The sequence below is a fragment of the Neoarius graeffei genome, chromosome 7 (assembly GCF_027579695.1).
Source record: "Neoarius graeffei isolate fNeoGra1 chromosome 7, fNeoGra1.pri, whole genome shotgun sequence".
Taxonomy (NCBI): Eukaryota; Metazoa; Chordata; class Actinopteri; order Siluriformes; family Ariidae; genus Neoarius; species Neoarius graeffei.
The window spans coordinates 31,248,666-31,271,588 of record NC_083575.1 but is presented as its reverse complement, the minus strand read 5'-3'; the positions used below and the strand labels follow the sequence as shown (position 1 = coordinate 31,271,588).

The window sequence follows — 22,923 nt, the reverse complement described above, 5'->3', positions numbered from 1 at the left end:
GCGCAGTCTCGGCCTTGGGGTGCTCCTGATATTTGCTTGATGGCAGGCAAACATCTATCAGTCGCTGTAAAGCTGCTTTGTCCATCATAGTTCTCCTGATCGGTCTCTCATCAACTCCTAAATCTCTCAAGATATGTCCATTTCTTGTGGGATGTTCTAACGTCAAACAGGACCTGCTTCTGCAAGACATTACTGTCCATTCTACAGACATGTCCAATATACTTGACTTGCTGGTGTTGACAGAAATTACGAATGGGTAATGTTTGGGTCATTTCCCGTAGTCATTCTTTAGATAGCTTGAAACTCCACTCTACTTCACCTTGAAGCTGGATGTCATGCTTTTTCTGGTTTGGAGCATTCTTTCTCCGAAACCCACCTTTGACCATCTTCCTAAGAAAACCATGCCACACAGTCTCGACTTTGCCCAACTCTTTCTCTGTTAGAGTCCATGCCTGAATGCTGTATAGTAACCTGGAGCAAACACATTGTCAGAAATCTAATTCTTGTTGTTAGTTGTATTCTTCTATCTATAAGTACATGTTTCAGTTCATTCCATTTCTAGAAGGCAGATCCGATCCTGGCATACAGGAACTGAGAGGTGTCCATTTCATCATTTGAGATGGTAGAGCTGAGGTATTTAAAACTTTGCACATTCTTGATTCTGTGGTCATTCACAGTTACCAAGCATTCCTGATTCTTGATCTCATTTTCTCCGTGGAAGACCATTGTCTCGGTTTTACTGTATGACATCTGCAATCCAAACCGTGTATAGGTTTGGTCATACATTTCGAGGATGTGCTTCAGTTCCTGGACAGAGTTAGCAAAAATGGCCTCATCTGCGTACAAGAGTTCTGTAACATGAGTAATAACGGATTGAGAGGACTTCCTACGATATTCCCTTGGTGACACTTCATTAGGTGTGCAATATTCTATTTTAAGTCCTGCTTCTGGGTGCTTCTTCAGAACCTCACTCCGTGTTATTCGTACAACAAAGTCCATGTATATGTTGAAAATAATGGTGGACTCCAGGGCTCCTTGATGGCATCCTACCAACGTCAAAGAAACGTGTGCTTCCTTTAATACAGGCTTTCGTGCCAATGTATAATGCATGTAATACAGAAACCACGTGAGGACACTTGAGTTGGATCTCTAAGCACCTGAGCAGAGCATCTCTCGGAATCCAGTTGCATGCCGCTTTATGATCCACAAAGGCGATGTAGACCGGGGTTTTGGACTTCCTTGTATTCTCAATGAAAATGAATATAGTAAAATGAATATAGCATCAGATGTTGATCTATTCGCTTGGAAGCCAAATTGTGATGACAACAAGACATGTTCGTAAACTTCCCTAATCCTTTCAACAATAATCCCGGATAGCACCTTGGAGACTGTTGCAACTATACTCAGCCCTCTATAATTCTCCGCAAGTGATTTGAGACCCCTTTTGTACAGACAGGTTATGCTGACTCTCAACCACTGGGATGGTACTTGGGAGACATGACCATATCATTCCAATCAGAAGCGTGATGTATTTTATTAAACCCATGGACATCGTATATTCAAGTTGTTCTGCATACACCTTGTCTATCCCCTGGCATCTGCCATTCTTAAGTCGCTTCATGCTATTCTTAACTTCTGTATCGTCAGGTATCAGAACACTTCTCAGGAAGGTCATCAGGCAGTAGTATGTGTGGATATTTCTCTGGTTCTTCCAGTTCAGGTTGGGGCTCGTACACTCGGCTGCTAAAGTGCGCACAAAAGTGTTTGTCTAGTTTCAGTGGTGGTATTAATAGATTATTGCTCAGTGAGCGTGATGTATGTTGTTTCATTAATCTGAATTTCTCTTCTGTGTCCTGTTGTTGACTAGCATAATTCAGCTGGTCTGCCTTAGCTTTGAAAAAGGCATTTTTCAGTTGTGTGCGAAGCTTTCTCAGTTCATAAGATAGTGATTTTTTCTTCACTGGGTCTTTTTCTGTCCGATGTCTGAGTTCCCGATAGGCATCGTTTGTCCACGGTTTGTCAATTCCCATCTTAGTCTTTGGAGATATTGTCTCCTTCGATGCCTGCTGGATGGCATTTATTACCAATTCTTCCATCTCATCTAGCTGGTCAAATTTGTGTGATGCGCAACTTTCAGTTTTACTGCTAGGCTTAGAAGGCAGTGTTTGTAAGTCCAGCTAAGTCTATTCGCCTCTCACACTCAAGCCAACTCCACTTCCGTCACCTTGTGTGGCAGGTACACCCCAGGGAGCCTAGTCTTGCGACTGAGTGAGTGAATGGAGCTCTGGCACCAGTTTGTGAAGTAGACTCTTTCATTCTGGGATATAGATATAAAAGGCAAGAAGCTGTTTTGATTGACTAATAGATTGATACCGATAGTAACAACTTGATTGAGTGGAAGAACGATTTGTACCGTTCTGTTTTTTGTGTTTTTGTTTTACGTGTGTGTGTGTGTGTTTGTTTGACACAACTATGAAGAACATCAGAAGCTCAAAGTCAGGGCAGAGAGGTTACATGTTTCACTTAGGAACAATCAACATTAGAACTTGTAAATGCGAGAGTAAGCTAGCGGATTGTGTAACACAATGTAAGAACTTGACGCAGGATGTAACATGCATGCAGGAGGCTTGCTTGCGAGGCGAGGGTGAAATATGTTTTGAGGACAAGGTTCTTAAAAGGTTGGCGGGTATTACATAAATGATATGAATATTACACGTGCAGACATTGCACTCGTGCTAGCACCACATATTCGACTCTTGGATGTGGAGCACATTATAGAGGGAAGAATGATGGTGAGGATTAAGGTGAATGGGGTGAAATTAGGAATATACTGTTATTGTCCAACTGAAGAACACAGCATTTCCTCCAAAGAGAATTTCTACCGAACACTGAATAAGGCTATCCAGAAGATGAGGAAAGACCATCCATCATTTAAAAACATCATTGCTGGTGACTTCAATGCCACCATTGGAGAAGACTGCAATCAGGGACACTGGAGAGGAGTAGGGCCATATAAATGATAAGGATCCAACAAGCTTTAATGGTGTCAAGCTGATCGAGACTGCAGAAAGCAACATAATGGCTCTTGGGGTAGTCACGGGATTTACCAGCTGGCATTTGCAGCAAGTAGCACACCACCTGTGTACATCGAAGACATAATGGCTGACTGGTATGTTAAACGTGCGACCACAAACTATCCAATGCAAAGTCAGATATTTCAATCTGACCATTGCATAGTTGTTATGCAGGCCATTTTTCCAACAAGAAAACAGGTGAAAAAGATCTTCAGAAAAAGAAAAAACACCCCCCTCATACCCAGACATTCGAAAACCGAGAGACTATCCCAAAATTCAAGCTTCATATAGTGCGAGACTTGATCGAATTCTAATTGACGACCCAAGCTCCTACAACACACACACACACACACACTTATATATATATATATATATATAAAAAAGAGAATAGGGTAAATCTTTGACACAAGAGTGCTCAAACTAGGAGCAATAATACAACAAAATAAAGAGAGAAAATACTTCAATTTGTATGCATGATTTTATAGCGCACGACAAGCCTGTTTCGAGAGCGACTTGCTCTCTCATCAGGTGCAGCAAGAATATCAGTACACAGCTACTTTTATACTCAAAAGATGTTTGCTAAAATAAACCTACTAGCATGCCGGCATGCGCTGGCTAGTTCATTGCGCTTGTTTAGCGTGCCTAAGTGTGGTTTGCATACAATGTAATATTTTTCTGCGGGGCACAAATTACAGCGCTTAGTGCTATTATATGCCGAAGCGCGTGCTATAATGTCCCATGTCAGTATATAATTTTCTCCGGATTCCTTTAGAGTCCATATATGTTTACTCAGCTCTGTTGCGTGACGCTTGCCCTTGTGACGGAATGATGCAGTATGGTTATTGTAGTGTGACTTGAATGTATCCCCCGTAAGACCGATATAGGTTTCCTTACCGCGCTCACTCTCAATGGTGGCTTGGTAAATAACGTTCTTTGTAAGGCATGCGCCATTGAGGGGGCAGGTCGTCTTATTGCGGCAGTTACACATCTTGGGAGACTCCGGTGTTGGCGCAGAGTCTTTGGGCGTTGGTCGCATCAAAGCATAGGCGGTGCCCATAGCCGCTGCTGTCAAGGGTATGTTGGTATTGTAGCGCCGCTCTATCGAAGCATTCGGCGGATGAGGATATTTCGTTAAGGCGTTTGTTTACCCCTACTGGAATGTTCTTGGTGATGGTGGGGGGGGGCTGCTTTCCTTATGTACATACAATGGAATGTTATTAGGTTTAGCATAGGGCTCATATGATTGCTTATTAAGATCTAGTCACATCCAGGAAATTAACCACTTTTTTGTTGCATCTATTGTTATTTTCAGGCCGTTGTTGGTAAATACTTTACATATTTCCTCCTTTATTCGTTTGATGCGCTGTGGCGTATCATGAAAAGCGCCGAGGCCATCATCTCTGTACAAGCCCACGCGCCCACTCATGCGCATGCCGGTACGCTAGTAGGTTTATTTTAGCAAACATCTTTTGAGTATAAAAGTAGCCATGTACTGATATTCTTGCTGCACCTGATGAGAGAGCAAGTCGCTCTTGAAACAGGCTTGACGTGCGCAATAAAATCATGCGTACAAATTGAAGTATTTTCTCTCTTTATTTTGTTTTATAGATATGTAAAATTATATATATATATATATATATATATATATATATATATATATATATGCCAGCAGAGGCGTGGTCAAGCATCAGTCTGTGAATGGAGGGCGGAGTTAGGGAAGGTAAGTGGCAGAAGCACTACACCTGATGGGAATTAACCTGTGTTTGTGTGTCTTCCCTAGTGACCGTGCCCTATAAAGGACAGGGAGAGCAGAGGACAGGGAGAGCAGAGGACAGGGAGAGCAGAGGACAGGGAGCTCTCCCCCAACCTGGACGCTTGTGTGCGTGCGTGTGTGAGAGACTGAATATAAAAGCTGAAAAGCTAAATAAAAGTTTTTGAGAACTCAGTTTTGGCCTGCCGTGCTTCTGTGCTCCACCCACCTAGAACTCTTGCTACAGTGGTGCTGAAACCCAGGACTCGGAGTACGGAAGAGAACAGCCCCATGGAGTCCTCCCCCTTCAAGGACCTGGTCCATGCCCTCGCCATGGCCCAACAGAGCCAGCACCAGGTGCTGGTTGCCCTCTGGAAGGAGCAAGAACAACGGTTCGAAGCCCTGGTGCTGGTGCAGCAGGAAGCTCGCCAGGCGTTCCGGCACCTGCTCGCGTTGGCGGGGTCCGCCATCACCACCGGCGTGGACCCTCCACACCTCACCCTAACGAAGATGGGTCTGCAGGATGACCCCGATGCCTTCCTCACTCTTTCTGAGCAGGCAGCAGAGGCGTGGGGTTGGCCGGTGGAGCAGCGCACCTCCTCCCCCTGCTAACGGGCGAGGCGCAGCTGGCCGCGCTACAGCTCCCCGCCGACAACCGGCTGGTCTATGCTGACCTCCGCAGGGCCGTCTTCCAACATGTGGGGTGCACACCGGAACAGCAGCGACAGCACTTCCGCGCGCTGCGCTTGGAGAAGGTCGGCCGGCCGTTCGTGTTTGGCCAGCAGCTCTGGGACGCTTGCCGGCGGTGGCTGAGGGCCGACAATCACGATGCCAAGGGAATCATCGACCTGGTGATGCTGGAACAATTTGTCGCCCGACTTCCGGGAGGAACCGCAGAGTGGGTCCAGTGTCATCGCCTGGCGTCGCTGGATCGGGCCATCGAACTGGCGGAGGACCATATGGTGGCTGTTCCGACGGCAGGACAGCATGTCTCCTCTTCTCCCCTCTGTTCTCCCTTTTCCTCTCCTCCCGTTTCTCATCCTTGCCCCGTTCCCCCACCGCGGAGGTGGGGTCCAGCTCCACACCAGCCGGCCCGCCGCAGCCACGGTGCCCTACTGTTTCCCACTTCCGTGTTTGTGTCTTACCCCCCCCTCAGGTGAGTGAACTCCAGAACACCACTGCAGAGGGAGAGCCTGGGCCGGTATGCTGGCGCTGCGGGGAGCCACGGCACCTCCAGCATCAGTGCTCAGCAATGGAGGTGGGCGCGGTGGTCCGGATCCCCGACGCGCCAGAGACCGCCCTCGATTGGGCCAGAGCATATCGCATACCGGGGAGTATCCAAGGGGATACATATCAGGCTTTGGTGGACTCCGGCTGTAATCGGACCTCAATCCACCACAGCCTGGTGCAAGACGAGGCATTGGGGAGAGCACAATTGATGGTGTTGTGTGTTCACAACTACCCTTTAGTGTCAGTCCACATTCTATTTCGAGGGGAGAAATTTAGAGTACAGGTGGCGGTTAATCCTCGCCTTACCCACTCGATAATTTTGGGGACTGATTGGCCGGGATTTGGGAAATTTATGACTCGTTTAGTGAAGAGTGGGGCCTGCCATAGTTTACTGAGGGGAGGTCCCTGTCATGGTCCTACCTGTGGGCTTCTCTCTTCAGGTAACATCTCCACTCAGCATTACCGGCCACGCCCGCTCTCACTTCCTCTTATTAACTTTCAGTGACTGTCATTGGCTGTTGCCGATCACCTGCTTCCCCCCGTGTGTATTTAAGCTGCAGTTCTCCCAAGCCTCAGTGTCAGATCGTCTGCAACTTCCAGCGTGATAACCTGCTCTGTGTTCCTACTACTCTGACTCCTGACGATATTCCGGTCCGTCTGACTCTGTCTGCTCTCCAGCCCCGGTAACCTGATCTGCCTTCTGTCCTGTCGACTCTGCCTCTTGCCTGCCTCTCCTGTACCTTCACCTGATCTCCAGCTTGCCCAGCCCTGCTGCTCGCCTGCCTCTCCATCAGCCCGGTGTGAGCAGCCCTGCCTGGAGGTAACCTGACCCTGCATTTCTGTCCCCTATCTTGCTATCTGATCTGTGACTCTGTGTTCCAGCCTGCTCACTAACTCCATCCTGCTTGAGGGACTACTGCTGGGAGACTGCCTGAAACCCAAGTGCTGTCAGCCTACAGCCACACCTCTCTGACAATGCCTGATCCCGTCTGATCTCAGAAGCTAAGCAGGGTCGGGCCTGGTCAGTACTTGGATGGGGAGACCTCAGACGTCACCACCATGCTCCCACCAGCCATCCCTGCCTCTCAGTCCTCCTGCCACTGAACTTCACACACACACACATTCTCCCAACTCCCTTTTCCCCTGTTATTATTAAACTGTGGTTTGAGTGCATTTGATCTCCTCTCCTGTCTGGTCCTTGACAGAGCGATCTGACCAAGACATGGAGTCAGCGCCCGAACCCTCTGCCTTAGACCGGCTGCAGCGCACCGAAGATGTCAGTCAGATGTCTGCCGACATTGCAGCCCTGATCCAGCTTGGTCATCAGCAGCAGCAACAACGACTGGACCAAGCACTCCAGCTGCTCACCGCCCTAGCACCCCCTGCTCCTCCGAGTCAACCATCGCCGCCCCTCGTTGCATCAGCCCCTGTCATACCCGCCGCTGACTGGCCAGCTCCGGGAGGTGCTCCTGCTGCACTCGATGCCCCGGAACCCAAGGTCGGCAGTCCGGAGCGTTTTGACAGTGACCCCTCCCAAGTCCGTGCTTTCCTGACCAGCTGCCGGTTGCTGTTCGACCTGCAGCCCAGAACCTTCGCATCGGAGGCAGCGAAGGTGGCCTTCGTCATCACTCGTCTGACTGGCCGCACCCGCCTGACTGGCCGCACCCGCCTGTGGGGGACTGCTGAGTATGAACGCCGGACACCGCCGTGTGCCTCCTTCTCACTGTTTGCAGCGGAGATGATTAAGGTCTTCGACCTGGGCTCGTCGGCGGTAGAGGCAGCCGGAGGACTGATGAGTATTCGCCAAGGCAGACGAACAGTGGCTGACTACTCGATCGATTTCCGGACCTTGGCCCGGCCCAGCAAGTGGAACATGCAGGCGCTGGTGGATGCCTTTCTGCACAGCCTGGCTGACTACATGAAGGACGAATTGGTCTCGTACGAACAACCGTCGACACTCGATGAGGCCATCGCCCTGGCGGTCCGTATTGACCGCCGGGTCCAGACCCGTCGACAAGAGAGGGCCCGCCAGACTCAGTCAGTCATCAGTGCACAGAGAAGCCCGAGCTCACCAGACATAGAAGGGGCCCGGCTGAGCTCAATGATCATCCAATCCTCCACCAGCCAGAAACCTATGCTCCAAGTTTGCCTTCGTCTGTCAGATTCCACCCACACCCTGGCCGCCCTGGTTGACTCTGGCGCCGAGGCTAACATCATGGACACGGAGCTTGCGCGCCAGTTGGGTCTGCAAAGCCATCGCTTATCCTCTCCCGTTCCAGCCAGGGTGCTGGATGGCCATCTCATTGGCACCGTCACCCACCTCACTGCCCCTGTCCCGATGACTGTCAGGCAACCACCACGAAACCATCCAGTTTCACCTGCTCTGTTCCCCTGGCCAACCTCTCATCCTGGGCTATCCATGGCTCCACCAGCACAGTCCTCACCTCAACTGGGCCACTGGAGCGATAAGAGAATGGGGCAAGGACTGCCACCGGACCTGCTTACGAGCCTCCACTCTAACCCCTCGTACTCCACCTGCCAGCTCTGCCCCCGACCTCACTAATGTCCCAGTGTGTTATCACAGCCTTCGGAAGGTATTCAGCAAAGCCAAGGCCACTTCCTTGGCTCTTCACCGGCCCTACGACTGCGCCATTGATCTCCTCCCAAGCACCGCACCACCCAAGGGCCGTCTCTACTCTCTGTCCGCCCCGGAAAGGAAGGCGATGGAGGCCTACATCAGTGACTCTCTGGCTGCCGGCCTCATCCGTCCATCCTCTTCTCCCGCCGGCGCTGGGTTCTTCTTCATGGGAAAGAAGGATGGATCCCTGCGCCCCTGCATCGATTACAGGGGTCTCAACGACATCACCGTCAAGAAACGATACCCTCTCCCACTGCTTACCTCCGCCTTCGAGTTGCTCCAGGGAGCAACGATCTTCACCAAACTCGATCTCCGGAATGCCTACCACCTGGTTCGGATAAGGGAGGGAGACGAGTGGAAGACCGCGTTCAACACCCCCACCGGTCACTATGAATACCGGGTGATGCCGTTTGGCCTTACCAACGCTCCAGCGGTATTCCAGGCTCTGGTGAATGATGTCCTGCGAGATATGTTGAACAAGTTCGTGTTCGTTTTCCTCGACGACATCCTGATCTTCTCAAAAACCCTGTCCGAACACACCCAGCATGTCCAGCAAGTGTGCCGTCATCTCCTTGAAAACTCCCTCTTCGTCAAGGCAGAGAAGTGCGAGTTTCACGCCAAGTCTGTGGTGTTCCTGGGGTACATCGTGGCAGAGGGGAGCATCCAGATGGACCCTGCCAAAGTCTCAGCAGTGACTTCATGGCCAGTACCAGAGAGCAGGAAGAAGCTTCAGCAGTTCCTGGGCTTTGCAAATTTCTACAGGAAATTCATTCGTAATTACAGCACCGTTGCGTCACCCCTCACCGCCTTGACCAGCACCAAACAGCCCTTCACCTGGACTCCGGCTGCCAACGAAGCCTTTGCCACCCTCAAGACTCGGTTCACCACTGCTCCCGTCCTCCAGATGCCAGATGCGGAGTGGCAATTCATCGTTGAGGTGGATGCCTCGGATGTGGGAGTTGGGGCAGTGCTCTCACAGAGGTCAGCGGATGACAACAAACTCCACCCCTGTGCGTTCTTCTCCCGCCGGCTATCGCCGGCCAAACGCAATTATGACAACCGGGAACTGCTGGCGGTCAAGCTCGCCCTGGAGGAATGGCGTCACTGGCTGGAGGGGTGCATAGTCCCATTCCTGGTCTGGACAGACCATAAGAATCTGGAATAAATCCGCACCGCCAAACGACTCAACCCCAGACAGGCCCGCTGGGCTCTCTTTTTCACCAGATTCAATTTCACCCTTTCATACCGGCCCGGATCTCGCAACACCAAGCCTGACGCACTCTCCCGCCAGTTCCAGAAGGATGATGCCTCCTCCAAGGATCCGGCTCCCATCCTACCTGACCCCTGTATCGTTGCTGCTCTGACCTGGGACATCGAAGAACGAGTGCGGGAAGCCCTCCGTGACAAACCTAGCCACAGTGCATGCCTTGCAAGTCGCCTCTTTGTTCCTGAAGACCTGCGATCCCAGGTTATACAATGGGGACACGACTCCCGTCTAGCCTGCCACCCTGGTTCCACTCGCACCTACCACCTGCTCGCCCAACGGCTCTGGTGGCCGTCTATGAGCAGGGATGTGCGAGACTTCGTCCAAGCCTGCCCTACCTGTAATCAGAATAAATCCTCCAGCCGGCCTCCTGCCAGTTTGCTCCAGCCTCTGCTCATGCGACCCTGGTCCCACATTTCCCTGGATTTTGTTACGGGTCTGCCCCCTTCTAACGGGATGACTGTCATACTCACCATCGTGGACCGTTTTAGCAAGATGGCACACTTTGTTCCCCTCCCTAAACTACCGTCGGCCAAAGAGACCGCCCAGATCGTCCTGCAGCAGGTCTTCTGCATCCATGGGCTGCCCAGGGACATTGTTTCGGACCGGGGGCCACAATTCACCTCCTCTTTCTGGAAGGAATTCTGTCACCTGCTCAGGGCCACCACCAGCCTCACCTCCGGATTCCGACCCCAGTCCAACGGCCAGTCTGAGCGGACTAACCAGGAGTTGGAGAAGGCACTTCGGTGCATGGCGTCACGCAACCCTAGGGCCTGGTGTGAGCAAACTGATGGCTTAGTCGAACGGTTCAATCGCACCCTCAAAAACATAAAAAAAATTTCTAAGCGAGGACGCACGCAACTGGGATAAATGGCTCGAGCCCATTATTCGCAGTGCGAGAGGTCCCACAAGCCTCCACGGGGTTCTCCCCGTTCTAATTATTATGTGGGCATAAGCCGCGTGGCATTCTAGATGTGCTGCATGAAAAAATTGGGAGGAGGGACCTTCAACAAGTAAAAATGAAATTCAGTACGTTATCGACCTGCGCGCCAAACTCCACACTCTCACGCATTTGACCCAAGAGAATTTGCAGCAAGCCCAAAAACGTCAAGTCCGCCTGTACGACAGGGGTACATGCCTTAGGGAGTTCGCACCAGGAGATAAAGTACTCATACTGTTGCCCACGTCGAGCTCCAAATTGATCGCCAAGTGGCAAGGACCATTTGAGGTCACATGGCGAGTCGGGGACATCGACTACGAGGTGAGGCAAACGGACAGGGGCGGGGCGTTACAGATTTACTACCTCAATCTGTTAAAACTTTGGAGCGAGGAGGTCCCCGTGGCGTTGGTGTCGGTGGTTCCAGAGAAGGTGGAGTTGGGGCCGGAGGTTCAAAAAAGAAAATTGACATCGCCCACCGTTCCGGTCCCCTGTGGAGCCCACCTCTCCCCGACCCAACTTGCAGAGGTTGCCCAGTTGCAAACAATTTTCTGACGTGTTCTCACCCCTGCCCGGCCGCACCCACCTCATAGAACACCACATTGAGATGCCCCCGGGGGTAGTAGTGCGCAGCCGCCCTTACAGACTGCCCGAACACAAAAAAAAGGTGGTTCGGGAAGAACTCGAGGCCATGCTCGAAATGGGCATCGTCAAGGAGTCCCACAGTGACTGGAGCAGCCCAGTGGTCTTGGTGCCCAAGGCCGACGGGTCGGTCCGGTTCTGTGTGGACTATAGAAAAAAGTCAACGCGATGTCTAAATTCGATGCATACCCAATGCCTCGTATTGACGAGTTGCTCGATTGACTAGGCATGGCTCGTTTTTATTCGACACTGGATTTGACAAAGGGATATTGGCAGATCCCCTTGACTGCGCCACCCTGAGAGAAAACGTCCTTTTTCACACCGTTTGGCTTACACCAGTTCGTCACACTTCCTTTTGGGCTGTTTGGGGCGCTCGCTACGTTCCAGCGGCTTATAGATGGGGTCCTCTGCCCCCACGCCACCTATGCGGCTGCATACCTAAATTACATCATTATTTACAGCAATGACTGGCCGCGGCACCTAAAAAACCTGAGGGCCGTCCTTGGGTCGCTGAGGCGAGCGGGTCTCACAGCCAACCCGAAGAAGTGTGCAATTGGGCGGGTGGAAGTACGGTATCTGGGCTTCCACTTGGGCAATGGGCAAGTGCGTCCCCAAATCAACAAGACAGCAGCAATCGCGGCCTGCCTGAGGCCCAAGACCAAAAAGGGAGTGAGACAGTTCCTGGGGCTGGCTGGCTACTATCGTAAGTTTATACCTAATTATTCGGACGTCACCAGCCTGCTGACTGATCTCACTAAAAAGAGGGCACCAGATCCGGTCCGGTGGACGGAGCAATGCCAGCGGGCTTTCTCTGAGGTAAAGGCTGCACTGTGTGGGGGGTCACTATTACACACCCTTAACTTCGCTCTCCCCTTTGTTTTGCAGATGGACGCATCGGACAGGGGGCTGGGGGCTGTTCTGTCCCAGGAGGTGGAGGGGGAGGACCTTCCAGTGCTGTACATCAGCGGGAAACTGTTGGTGCGCGAGGGCTGCTACAGAATGATAGAAAAGGAGTGCCTCGCTATCAAGTGGGCGGTCCTCGCCCTCCGCTACTAACTGCTGGGGCGCCCTTTCACCCTCTGTTCGGACCATGCTCCTCTGCAGTGGCTCCACCGCATGAAGGATGCCAACGCGCAGATCACCCATTGGTATCAGGTACTCCAGCCATTTAAGTTCAAGGTGGTCCACAGGCTGGGGGTGCAGATGGTCATGGCGGACTTCCTCTCCCGTCAAGGAGGGGGAGTCAGCTTCAGGCTGGATGGCTCCCTGGCCTGAGTCGGGCGGTGGGGGTATGTGGCAGCGGGGGCGTGGTCAAGCATCAGTCTGTGAATGGAGGGCGGGGTTAGGGGAGGTAAGTGGCAGAATCACTACACCTGATGGGAATTAACCTGTGTTTGTATGTCTTCCCTAGTGACCGTGCCCTATAAAGGAGAGGGAGAGCAGAGGAAGGGAGCTCTCCCCCAACCTGGACGCTTGTGTGCATGCGTGTGTGTGAGAGTGAATATAAAAGCTGAAAAGCTAAATAAAAGGAGTTCGAGAACTCAGTTCTGGCCTGCCGTGCTTCTGTACTCCACACACCTCGAACTCTTGCTACACACACACACACAATTATATATACTGTATATATATTAGGGATGAGCGAGTACAGCATTAACTGTATCTGTTAACCATATGAATTATCTGTATCCTGAGTGGGCGGGGCCTAACCCAGAAGTGGACGGGATTTAACCCAGAAGTGGGTCTGGTTGTCTTGAAACGGGCGGGGCTTTAACCAGTATGTTATTTTAAGCATGCAATTGATATGGGCAGATCAGAAATTGTTATATTTATTGCTGATTAGAAAACCATTTACAGGACAGCATCAGCATTGAGCTTCAGATCAATGGTTTTGATCACGATAGCAAACGAACTATTTATAGAACAAGTTTTGCAACAATGAATACAACACATGCAGTTGCAATTATGAAATGAACAAGAGTTTTCCATACTCAACATAACTTTCTTTTTTTAACTTTATTTTTTTTTATGATCAGTGTGATTTTTTTTGGTTCTTTTTTATTTCCACACCAGGTGTGTGTGTGAAGCTTAATTTGTAATATTATTTATACCACTACTACCTACAAAGTGTCAGACACTCAGTGCGTGAAGTAAAATAAAACTGGTTAGAGCCAACTGATGGTTTAAAAAAAAAAAAAAAAACTCCGATGACTGGCAGAGAGAGAAGAGTGTGAGTGAGTAGCTTAATTTGTAATACTTATACCACTACTACCTTTATTTTTACATGAATTACAGCAAGAACGTGTCACTCAATGCGTGAAGTTAAAAAAAACAAACAAAAAAAACCACCCGTTTTTAACCGACGATTAAAAAAAGAAAAAAAAATTCTGACAGGCAGAGACGCAACGCGAGTCGCTTTCTACCAAGCACCACGTCTGAACGAACCCACGTTTACCAGAATTCTACTGGTTATAAGTAAGTACAAACTGAAATAAAAACAAAACTTGAAGCTGAAGAAACCCGAAACGTTAACGGAAAAGACCTGTGAACCTGAGTGACAGAGGGAGAGACAGACAGGTGTTCTCTGTGTGTAGGGGATGGAGGCTGTGACGCTGTGTGAGGATTTTCATTCAGGCCGAGCACAGATATTGACTCGTATTACTCGTACTCGGCAAAAGTGCTTTATCCGTATCGGATACTCGTTTCAGCAGAGTATCTGGCTCAACTCATATAAATAAAAACACACACACACACACACACACACACACACACACACACGCACACACACGCACGCGCATACAGTGCTGCTTGAAAGTTTGTGAACCCTTTAGAATTTTCTATATTTCTGCATAAATATGATCTAAAACATCAGATTTTCACACGAGTCCTAAAAGTAGATAAAAAGAACGCAGTTAAACAAATGAGACAAAAATATGATACTTTGTCATTTATTTATTGAGGAAAAAGATCCAATATTACTTTTGCCACTCACAGATATGTATGTGAACCTCTAGGATTAATTTGTGAATTTTTAATTAACAAATTAATGTTAATTGTTAATTAAATAAGTTAATTTGAAGGTGAAATTAGAGTTAGGTGTTTTCAAATCAATGGGATGACAATCAGGTGTGAGTGGGCACCCTGTTTTATTTAAAGAACAGGGATCTATCAAAGTCTGATCTTCAAAACACATGTTCGTGGAAGTGCATCATGGCACGAACAAAGGACATTTCTGAGGACCTCAGGAAAATGCGTTGTTGATGCTCATCAGGCTGGAAAAGGTTACAAAACCATCTCTAAAGAGTTTGGACTCCACCAATCCACAGTCAGATTGTGTACAAATGGAGGAAATTCAAGACCATTGTCACCCTCCCCAGGAGTGGTCGACCAACAAAGATCACTCCAAGAGCAAGGCGTGTAATTGTCGGTGAGGTCACAAAGGACCCCAGGGTAACTTCTAAGCAACTGAAGGCCTCTCTCACATTGGCTAATGTTAGTGTTCATGAGTCCACCATCAGGAGAACACTGAACAACAACGGTGTGCATGGCAGAGTTGCAAGGAGAAAGCCACTGCCCTCAAAAAAAGAACATTGCTGCTCGTCTGCAGTTTGTTAAAGATCACGTGGACAAGCCAGAAGGCTATTGGAAAAATGTTTTGTGAATGGATGAGACCAAAATAGAACTTTTTGGTTTAAATGAAGTGTTATGTTTGGAGAAAGGAAAACACTGCATTCCAGCATAAGAACCTTATCTCATCTGTGAAACATGGTGGTGGTAGTATCATGGTTTGGGCCCGTTTTGCTGCATCTGGGCCAGGATGGCTTGCCATCATTGATGGAACAATGAATTCTGAATTATCCCAGCGAATTCTGAAGGAAAATGTTAGGACATCTGTCCATGAACTGAATCTCAAGAGAAGGTGGGTCATACAGCAAGACAACGACCCTAAGCACACAAGTTGTTCTACCAAAGAATGGTTAAAAAAAAGAATAAATGTTTTGGAATGGCCAAGTCAAAGTCCTGACCTTAATCCAATGGAAATGTTGTGGAAGGACCTGAAGCAAGCAGTTCATGTGAGGAAACCCACCAACATCCCAGAGTTGAAGCTGTATGGAGGAATGAGCCAAAATTCCTCCAAGCCGGTGTGCAGGACTGATCAACCATTACTGGAAACGTTTAGTTGCAGTTATTGCTGCACAAGGGGGTCACACCAGATACTGAAAGCAATGGTTTACTTTTGCCACTCACAGATATGTAATATTGGATCATTTTCCTCAATAAATAAATGACCAAGTATAATATTTTTGTCTCATTTGTTTAACTGGGTTCTCTTTGCCTACTTTTAGGACTTGTATGTTTTAGGTCATATTTATGCAGAAATGTAGAAAATTTTCAAGGGTTCATAAACTTTCAAGCACCATTGTATTACGTCACACACACACACATTATATATATTATATAATTAAAAAAAATTACACACACACACACACACACACACACAGTTTCAAAAAATTTGATATTATTTGGGATGTAAATATCCCAGAAACTACATAGTCGAGGCAAATGAAACTGAATAGGCTTAAATGTTGAGCAATATAAGGCAAGGCAAGTTTATTTATATAGCACATTTCACAAAATAAGATTTATTCCTCAAAATTTGAATGAGAAATTCAAAAAGGTATGTGGATTCCATGAACGATTTCACAAATTTTCAATATGCTATATACACCTGAGACATGGCACACATCAAGTCGGTAGTCCAGCTCCTGCCAAACACGCTGCAGCATGTCTTTGGTAACAGTCTTTTCTGGTAACAGTGCATTTTTAGACAATTCTCTCAATGCATGCTACAGTCTTATTTGACTGTGTTCGAGTGTATTCTAACGCACAAAACGCCTTTTCTTTTCCAGTGAATGGCAGTTCTATACCTAAAAAGATAAAAACAAAAAACATTAAACATAAAATTTTGACCTGTTTCTACACATGCTGTTAAAATTTGAGGTCAATTGAACAAGAATTGGCAACACCCTGTATTTTGGCAGTGCCGAAAAGTGGAGCTACCAATGAGTGTAAAATGTGTTTGCAAATAATCCCACAATACATTTAAAAAAGCATATTAAAAAGAAGCACTGGATTAAAAAAAAAAAATCTCTCTTATGTGAATAAAGATAGAAATTTCATTGTCCAGTGGTCAGGTGTTTGAGATACATTACCTTGCACCTACGATCAGGTACCTTGTGGTAGTATACAACCCTGATTCCAAAAAAGCTGGGACAAAGTACAAATTGTAAATTAAAATGGAATGCAATAATTTACAAATCTCAAAAACTGATATTGTATTCACAATAGAACATAGACAACATATCAAATGTCGAAAGTGAGACATTTTGAAATTTCATGCCAAATATTGGCTCATTTGAAATTTCATGACAGCAACACATCTCAAAAAAGTTGGGACAGGGCAATAAGAGGCTGGAAAAGTTAAAGGTACAAAAAAGGAACAGCTGGAGGACCAAATTGCAACTCATTAGGTCAATTGGCAATAGGTCATTAACATGACTGGGTATAAAAAGAGCATCTTGGAGTGGCAGCGGCTCTCAGAAGTAAAGATGGGAAGAGGATCACCAATCCCCCTAATTCTGCGCCGACAAATAGTGGAGCAATATCAGAAAGGAGTTCGACAGTGTAAAATTGCAAAGAGTTTGAACAGATCATCATCTACAGTGCATACAGTAATATCAGAAGATTCAGAGAATCTGGAAGAATCTCTGTGCGCAAGGGTCAAGGCCGGAAAACCATACTGGGTGCCTGTGATCTTTGGGCCCTTAGACGGCACTGCGTCACATACAGGCATGCTTCTGTATTGGAATTCACAAACTGAGCTCAGGAATATTTCCAGAGAACATTATCTGTGAACACAATTCACCGTGCCATCCGCCGTTGCCAGCTAAAACTCTATAGTTCAAAGAAGACGTATCTAAACATGATCCAGAAGCGCAGACGTCTTCTCTGGGCCAAGGCTTGTTTAAAATGGACTGTGGCAAAGTGGAAAACTGTTCTGTGGTCAGACGAATCAAAATTTGAAGTTCTTTATGGAAATCAGGGACACCGTCTCATTCAGACTAAAGAGGAGAAGTACGACCCAAGTTATCAGCGCTCAGTTCAGAAGCCTGCATCTCTGATGGTATGGGGTTGCATTACTGCGTGTGGCATGGGCAGCTTACACATCTGGAAAAGACACAATCAATGCTGAAAGGTATATCCAGGTTCTAGAGCAGTGTTTCTCAAACTTTTTCAGACCAAGGACCACTTTGTCCCAAAAAAAATTTCAGGGACCACCTGTCAACACCTCCCCCCACCCACACAATACAGAGATGTGTACTATTAGGTGTTTTTAATTGAAAAAATTATGGTTAACTAAATACATTAAAGGCCTATCCATTCCATATCCTCCATGGTTTTTAAAGGCAAAAGTATGGAGGTTTAAAATTCAGCAAACAGTTAATCAGAACATTTCATATCAATAGTTCAAAATTGTTCAAAATTAGGAGGAACATGAATGAACTGAAATGAACAAAAATTTTAGATTTAACAGATTACACTTGTCTTCTGCTCAAAACTGACTCTTTTTTCTTAATGTGAGGAGTGGTGCTGATGCATACTAAGCATCAATGATTTAATATCTGGTTCGAAGCTGGAAATCGCCACGAACACGAGCTAGTTAGGATTAGCCTATTATATGTTCAGAATTTTCGTTTGCTTGTTTTCAGGTCTGCCTGCCTATTTGCCTGTGAGGCAGAGATTTGTGAGGTGACTGTTGCCTAGAGACGAGAGGCGGAATAAGAGCACGTGCACACTACAAGTTTTATGTGGTGCAAATTCAGATGCAGAACACTTTTTAAATAATAATAATGATGAAATTACAGGCCCGTTTGATTGCCGTTAAACAAGATTGGATAAATTTAACTTTCTAATAATGTTACAAAGCATACGCTAGCTTATCTTGAAAACGCTGACTACATTTGTAGATCACCTCGCGGACCACTTGAGGTCTCTCGCGGACCACCAGTGGTTCGCGGACCACACTTTGCGAAACACTGTTCTAGAGCAACACATGCTCCCATCCAGACGACGTCTCTTTCAAGGAAGACCTTGCATTTTCCAACATGACAATGCCAAACCACATACTGCATCAATTACAGCATCATGGCTGCATAGAAGGGTCCGGGTACTGAACTGGCCAGCCTGCAGTCCAGATCTTTCACCTACAGAAAACATTTGGTGCGTCATAAAATGGAAGATACGATTAAAAAAAAAAAAAAAAAAAAGACCTAAGACAGTTGAGCAACTAGAATCCTACATTAGACAAGAATGGGTTAACATTCCTATCCCTAAACTTGAGCAACTTGTCTCCTCAGGCCCCAGACGTTTACAGACTGTTGTAAAGAGAAAAGGGGATGTATCTCAGTGGTAAACATGGCCTTGTCCCAACTTTTTTGAGATGTGTTGTCATGAAATTTAAAAAAATAAAAAATAAAAAAATCACCTAATATTTCTCTTTAAATGATACATTTTCTCAGTTTAAACATTTGATATGTCATCTATGTTCTATTCTGAATAAAATATGGAATTTTGAAACTTCCACATCATTGCATTCCGTTTTTATTTACAATTTGTACTTTGTCCCAGCTTTTTTGGAATTGGGGTTGTGTACACACACACACACACACACACACACACACACACACGTTGTATGGTCGTAAAAGCCATCAAAAATCAGGTCAATGCATTATCACTTTCTCTTAAGTATGGAGTTTTGCTCCGTACACAAAGGTCTGCTATTAAGCACTGCGCAAAGCCACATCATATGCAGTAAACTTACTGAGCATGTTCAAGTTGGCTAGCTAAGAGCAGTATCTCACTGGGCTGCGACAGCCCGTGACAAGTTGGAGACACAACAACTGCGATAAAATATGCGAATTAGCGACAATTTTCACTTGGAATCACACTGAATTGATATTCGCATATTTTACCGCAATAATTGTGTCTCCAACTAGTCACAGGCTGTCACAACCTGGCTTTCCCTCGGCAGGCAGGGAAGTACAGGAAGCCTCATGGAAACTGACTTGAGAAGGGTTTACCAGCGATGCATTTGCGGCTATTTTGAGAGAAATTTTGTCGCACTAATTTTTTGAACATGTTCAAAATTTCAGCGACGAAGGAGCAACACTTTGCAACTCGTGCGAGGAAATTGAGAAGCCCCGCAAATGTTTCAAGACACTTTTGAAACTCTCTCGTGAATGACGTTCGCAATTTGTCGCAGCCCAGTGAGATACTGGCTTAACAAGCTACTCTTTGCAATCACCTGAGGAAGACAATTACCTACACCTACAAGTTAAATTTCTATAATGCCTGACTTAAATTCAAGAAAAAAATGAAAATGCCCAATTACAACAATCCAATAAATCTCTTATTTATCAATATAGAAATGAGTAACCTACATAAATCAGGGCATCATGGAACATAGGCATAAATTTATAAATTTAAAATGTATATATTTGTCAATGTCCATTGTTAAAAATGTGATACAAATAAAATTGAAATGAATTGAACATTTTATTTAGCTCCATTTATGTTGGTTGCTGGTGTGTACTGAAGTCCTCATGCTGAGTTTTCTACTTAAGATGTTATGGCATTTAAACTATATCTTTAATGAAGAATGCGAGCATGGCAGACCCAAGCACGCAGAACTGTATCAGTGAGTGTGGTTATTACAAATGAGTGAAAGGTGTCAAACTATATCTTGGGACAGGAGGAAAGTGTAGACACTGTCAAGTGAACATAAAGAAACCATACATGTCTTGGGGCTTGCAGAATTGAAACACTTCCTTATGTGTGACCATTTCATTGCATGCTCACTTCATTTCTCCATGCACCATTATAATAACCACATTTGATGATACTGCTCAAGTCGACCACCCTCACATTCTATTAAAGATACTGTTTAAATGCCACATGATGTTTTATCAGGTAACTTCTCATTGAAAGATGCTCTGGTACCTATTCTCAGAGGTGGACAAAGTGCCCAACTTCATTACTTAAGTCAAAGTACAGATCCCACTGGTCAAATGTTACTCCAATACAACTGAAAGTTGTACAGTCAAATTTTTATTTAAAAGTACTGAAGTATTTGCTTTTAAAAATACTTTAGTATTAAAAGTAAATTTTCTGGCAATGCATTTGTATTATTGCCACAGTGCTTACAAAACCTAATGCCTCTGAAGCAACCAACTGGATTCACTGACTAGCTTGTAGAACCTGGAGAATAAACATCTGGTAGAATGTTACAAAATGAAACAACTGAACTGACAAAGAGCCATTCATTTTCTTTTTTTTCCCCCCTTTTTTTTTTTTAATTGTAACACTCCTCCCCACCCTCACAAAGCAGCATGGTCGTGTTCTGACCCAGCTCTGGCAGTGTGTGCACACATGTACGTGTATGTTAATCAGGAAGACAGTGGAATAGCTGTAAATGCAGCTTGTTCAGAAAATAAAAATGACAGTCCAAATGTGCTTAAAACCCAGGTCCACACCTCGAGCTTAATAACTGCCCAATAGCAACAATGCTTTAAGCAAGACAAAAAAAAAAAAAACCCACAAGACCATCATCTGACATCAAAACAAAAAATTCCAGCAATTTGTTGTGATTGACTAGTATAATACTGTCCATCTCACAGGTCTCACACGCACGTGTGTGCGCGCGCGCGGACGCATTCGTGCACATATGAATCTGCCTGTGGAATCAATCATGGTTAAGCTAGCTAGTCAGTGAAGCTCCACCTGACATGCTAGCAAACTTTTCAAACTCAATCATATTGGGTAGCTCACGCTACTCAAAAAGAAAGATTTCTACATTATTTATTTGGCAAGATTATGCTAAAACATTTCTGAAAGCACTTCAGATAAGTTAACGTTATTCAAGTTAGCGTAACTCCATTTTTACATGCTAACTAACAGTGTACAAGTTAACTAGCTACAGTGGTGCTTGAAAGTTTGTGAACCCTTTAGAATTTTCTATATTTCTGCATAAATATGATCTAAAACATCATCAGATTTTCACACAAGTCCTAAAAGTAGATAAAGAGAACCCACTTGGACGAGAAAAATATTATACTTGGTCATTTATTTACTGAGGAAAAAGATCCAATATTACATATCTGTGAGTGGCAAAAGAATGTGAACCTTTGCTTTCAGTATTTGGTGTGACCCCCTTGTGCAGTAATAACTGCAACTAAAGGTGTCCGGTAACTGTCGACCAGTCCTGCACACCGGCTTGGAGGAATTTTAGCTCATTCCTCCATACAGAGCAGCTTCAACTCTGGGATGTCGGTGGGTTTCCTCACATGAACTGCTCGCTTCAGGTCCTTCCACAACATTCCAATTGGATTAAGGTCAGGACTTTGACTTGACCATTCCAAAACATTAACTTTATTCTTCTTTAACCATTCATTGGTAGAACAACTTGTGTGCTTAGGGTCGTTGTCCTGCTGCATGACCCACCTTCTCTTGAGATTCAGTTCATGGACAGATGTCCGGAAATTTTCCTTTAGAATTCACTGGTATAATTCAGAATTCATTGTTCCATCAATGATGGCAAGCCGTCCTGGCCCAGATGCAGCAAAACAGGCCCAAACCATGATACTACCACCACCACCACATTTCACAAATGAGATAAGGTTCTTATGCTGGAATGCAGCGTTTTCCTTTCTCCAAACACAACGCTTCTCATTTAAACCAAAAAGTTCTATTTTGGTCTCATCCGTCCACAAAACATTTCTCCAATAGCCTTCTGGCTTGTCCACATGATCTTTAGCAAACTGCAGACGAGCAGCAATGTTCTTTTTGGAGAGCAGTGGCTTTCTCCTTGCAACCCTGCCATGCACACTATTGTTGTGCAGTGTTCTCATGAACATCAGCCAATGTGAGAGAGGCCTTCAGTTGCTTAGAAGTTACCCTGGGGTCCTTTGTGACCTCGCTGACTATGACACACTTTGCTCTTGGAGTGATCTTTGGTCACCCACTCCTGGGGAGGGTAACAATGGTCTTGAATTTCCTCCATTTGTACACAATCTGATCGTGGATTGGTGGAGTCCAAACTCTTTAGAGATGGTTTTATAACCTTTTCCAGCCTGATGAGCATCAACAACGCTTTTCTGAGGTCCTCAGAAATCTCCTTTGTTCGTGCCATGATACACTTCCACAAACGTGCTGTGAAGATCAGACTTTGATAGATCCCTGTTCTTTAAATAAAACAGGGTGCCCATTCACACCTGATTGTCATCCCATTGATTGAAAACACCTGACTCGTGTTTCCCACAGACCAGGTAGCAA

The 22,923-nt window shown here is 46.2% G+C and overlaps 1 protein-coding gene across 7 annotated transcripts in view; it reads right to left on the bottom strand.

Annotated features, from left to right (window-relative positions):
- arid4b (AT-rich interaction domain 4B) overlaps positions 1-22,923 on the bottom strand; it is a 201,151-nt gene that overhangs the window by 147,594 nt on the left and 30,634 nt on the right. For 3 of the 7 annotated variants that reach the window (XM_060925499.1, XM_060925498.1, XM_060925504.1), the window contains one exon: positions 16,262-16,460. The exons of the other annotated variants lie outside the window; for them this stretch is intronic. In XM_060925499.1, the coding sequence (XP_060781482.1) occupies positions 16,262-16,354 (93 nt within the window). In that variant the 5' untranslated portion in view covers positions 16,355-16,460. The remainder of the gene's footprint in view (positions 1-16,261; positions 16,461-22,923) is intronic. 7 annotated transcript variants of the gene reach the window in all.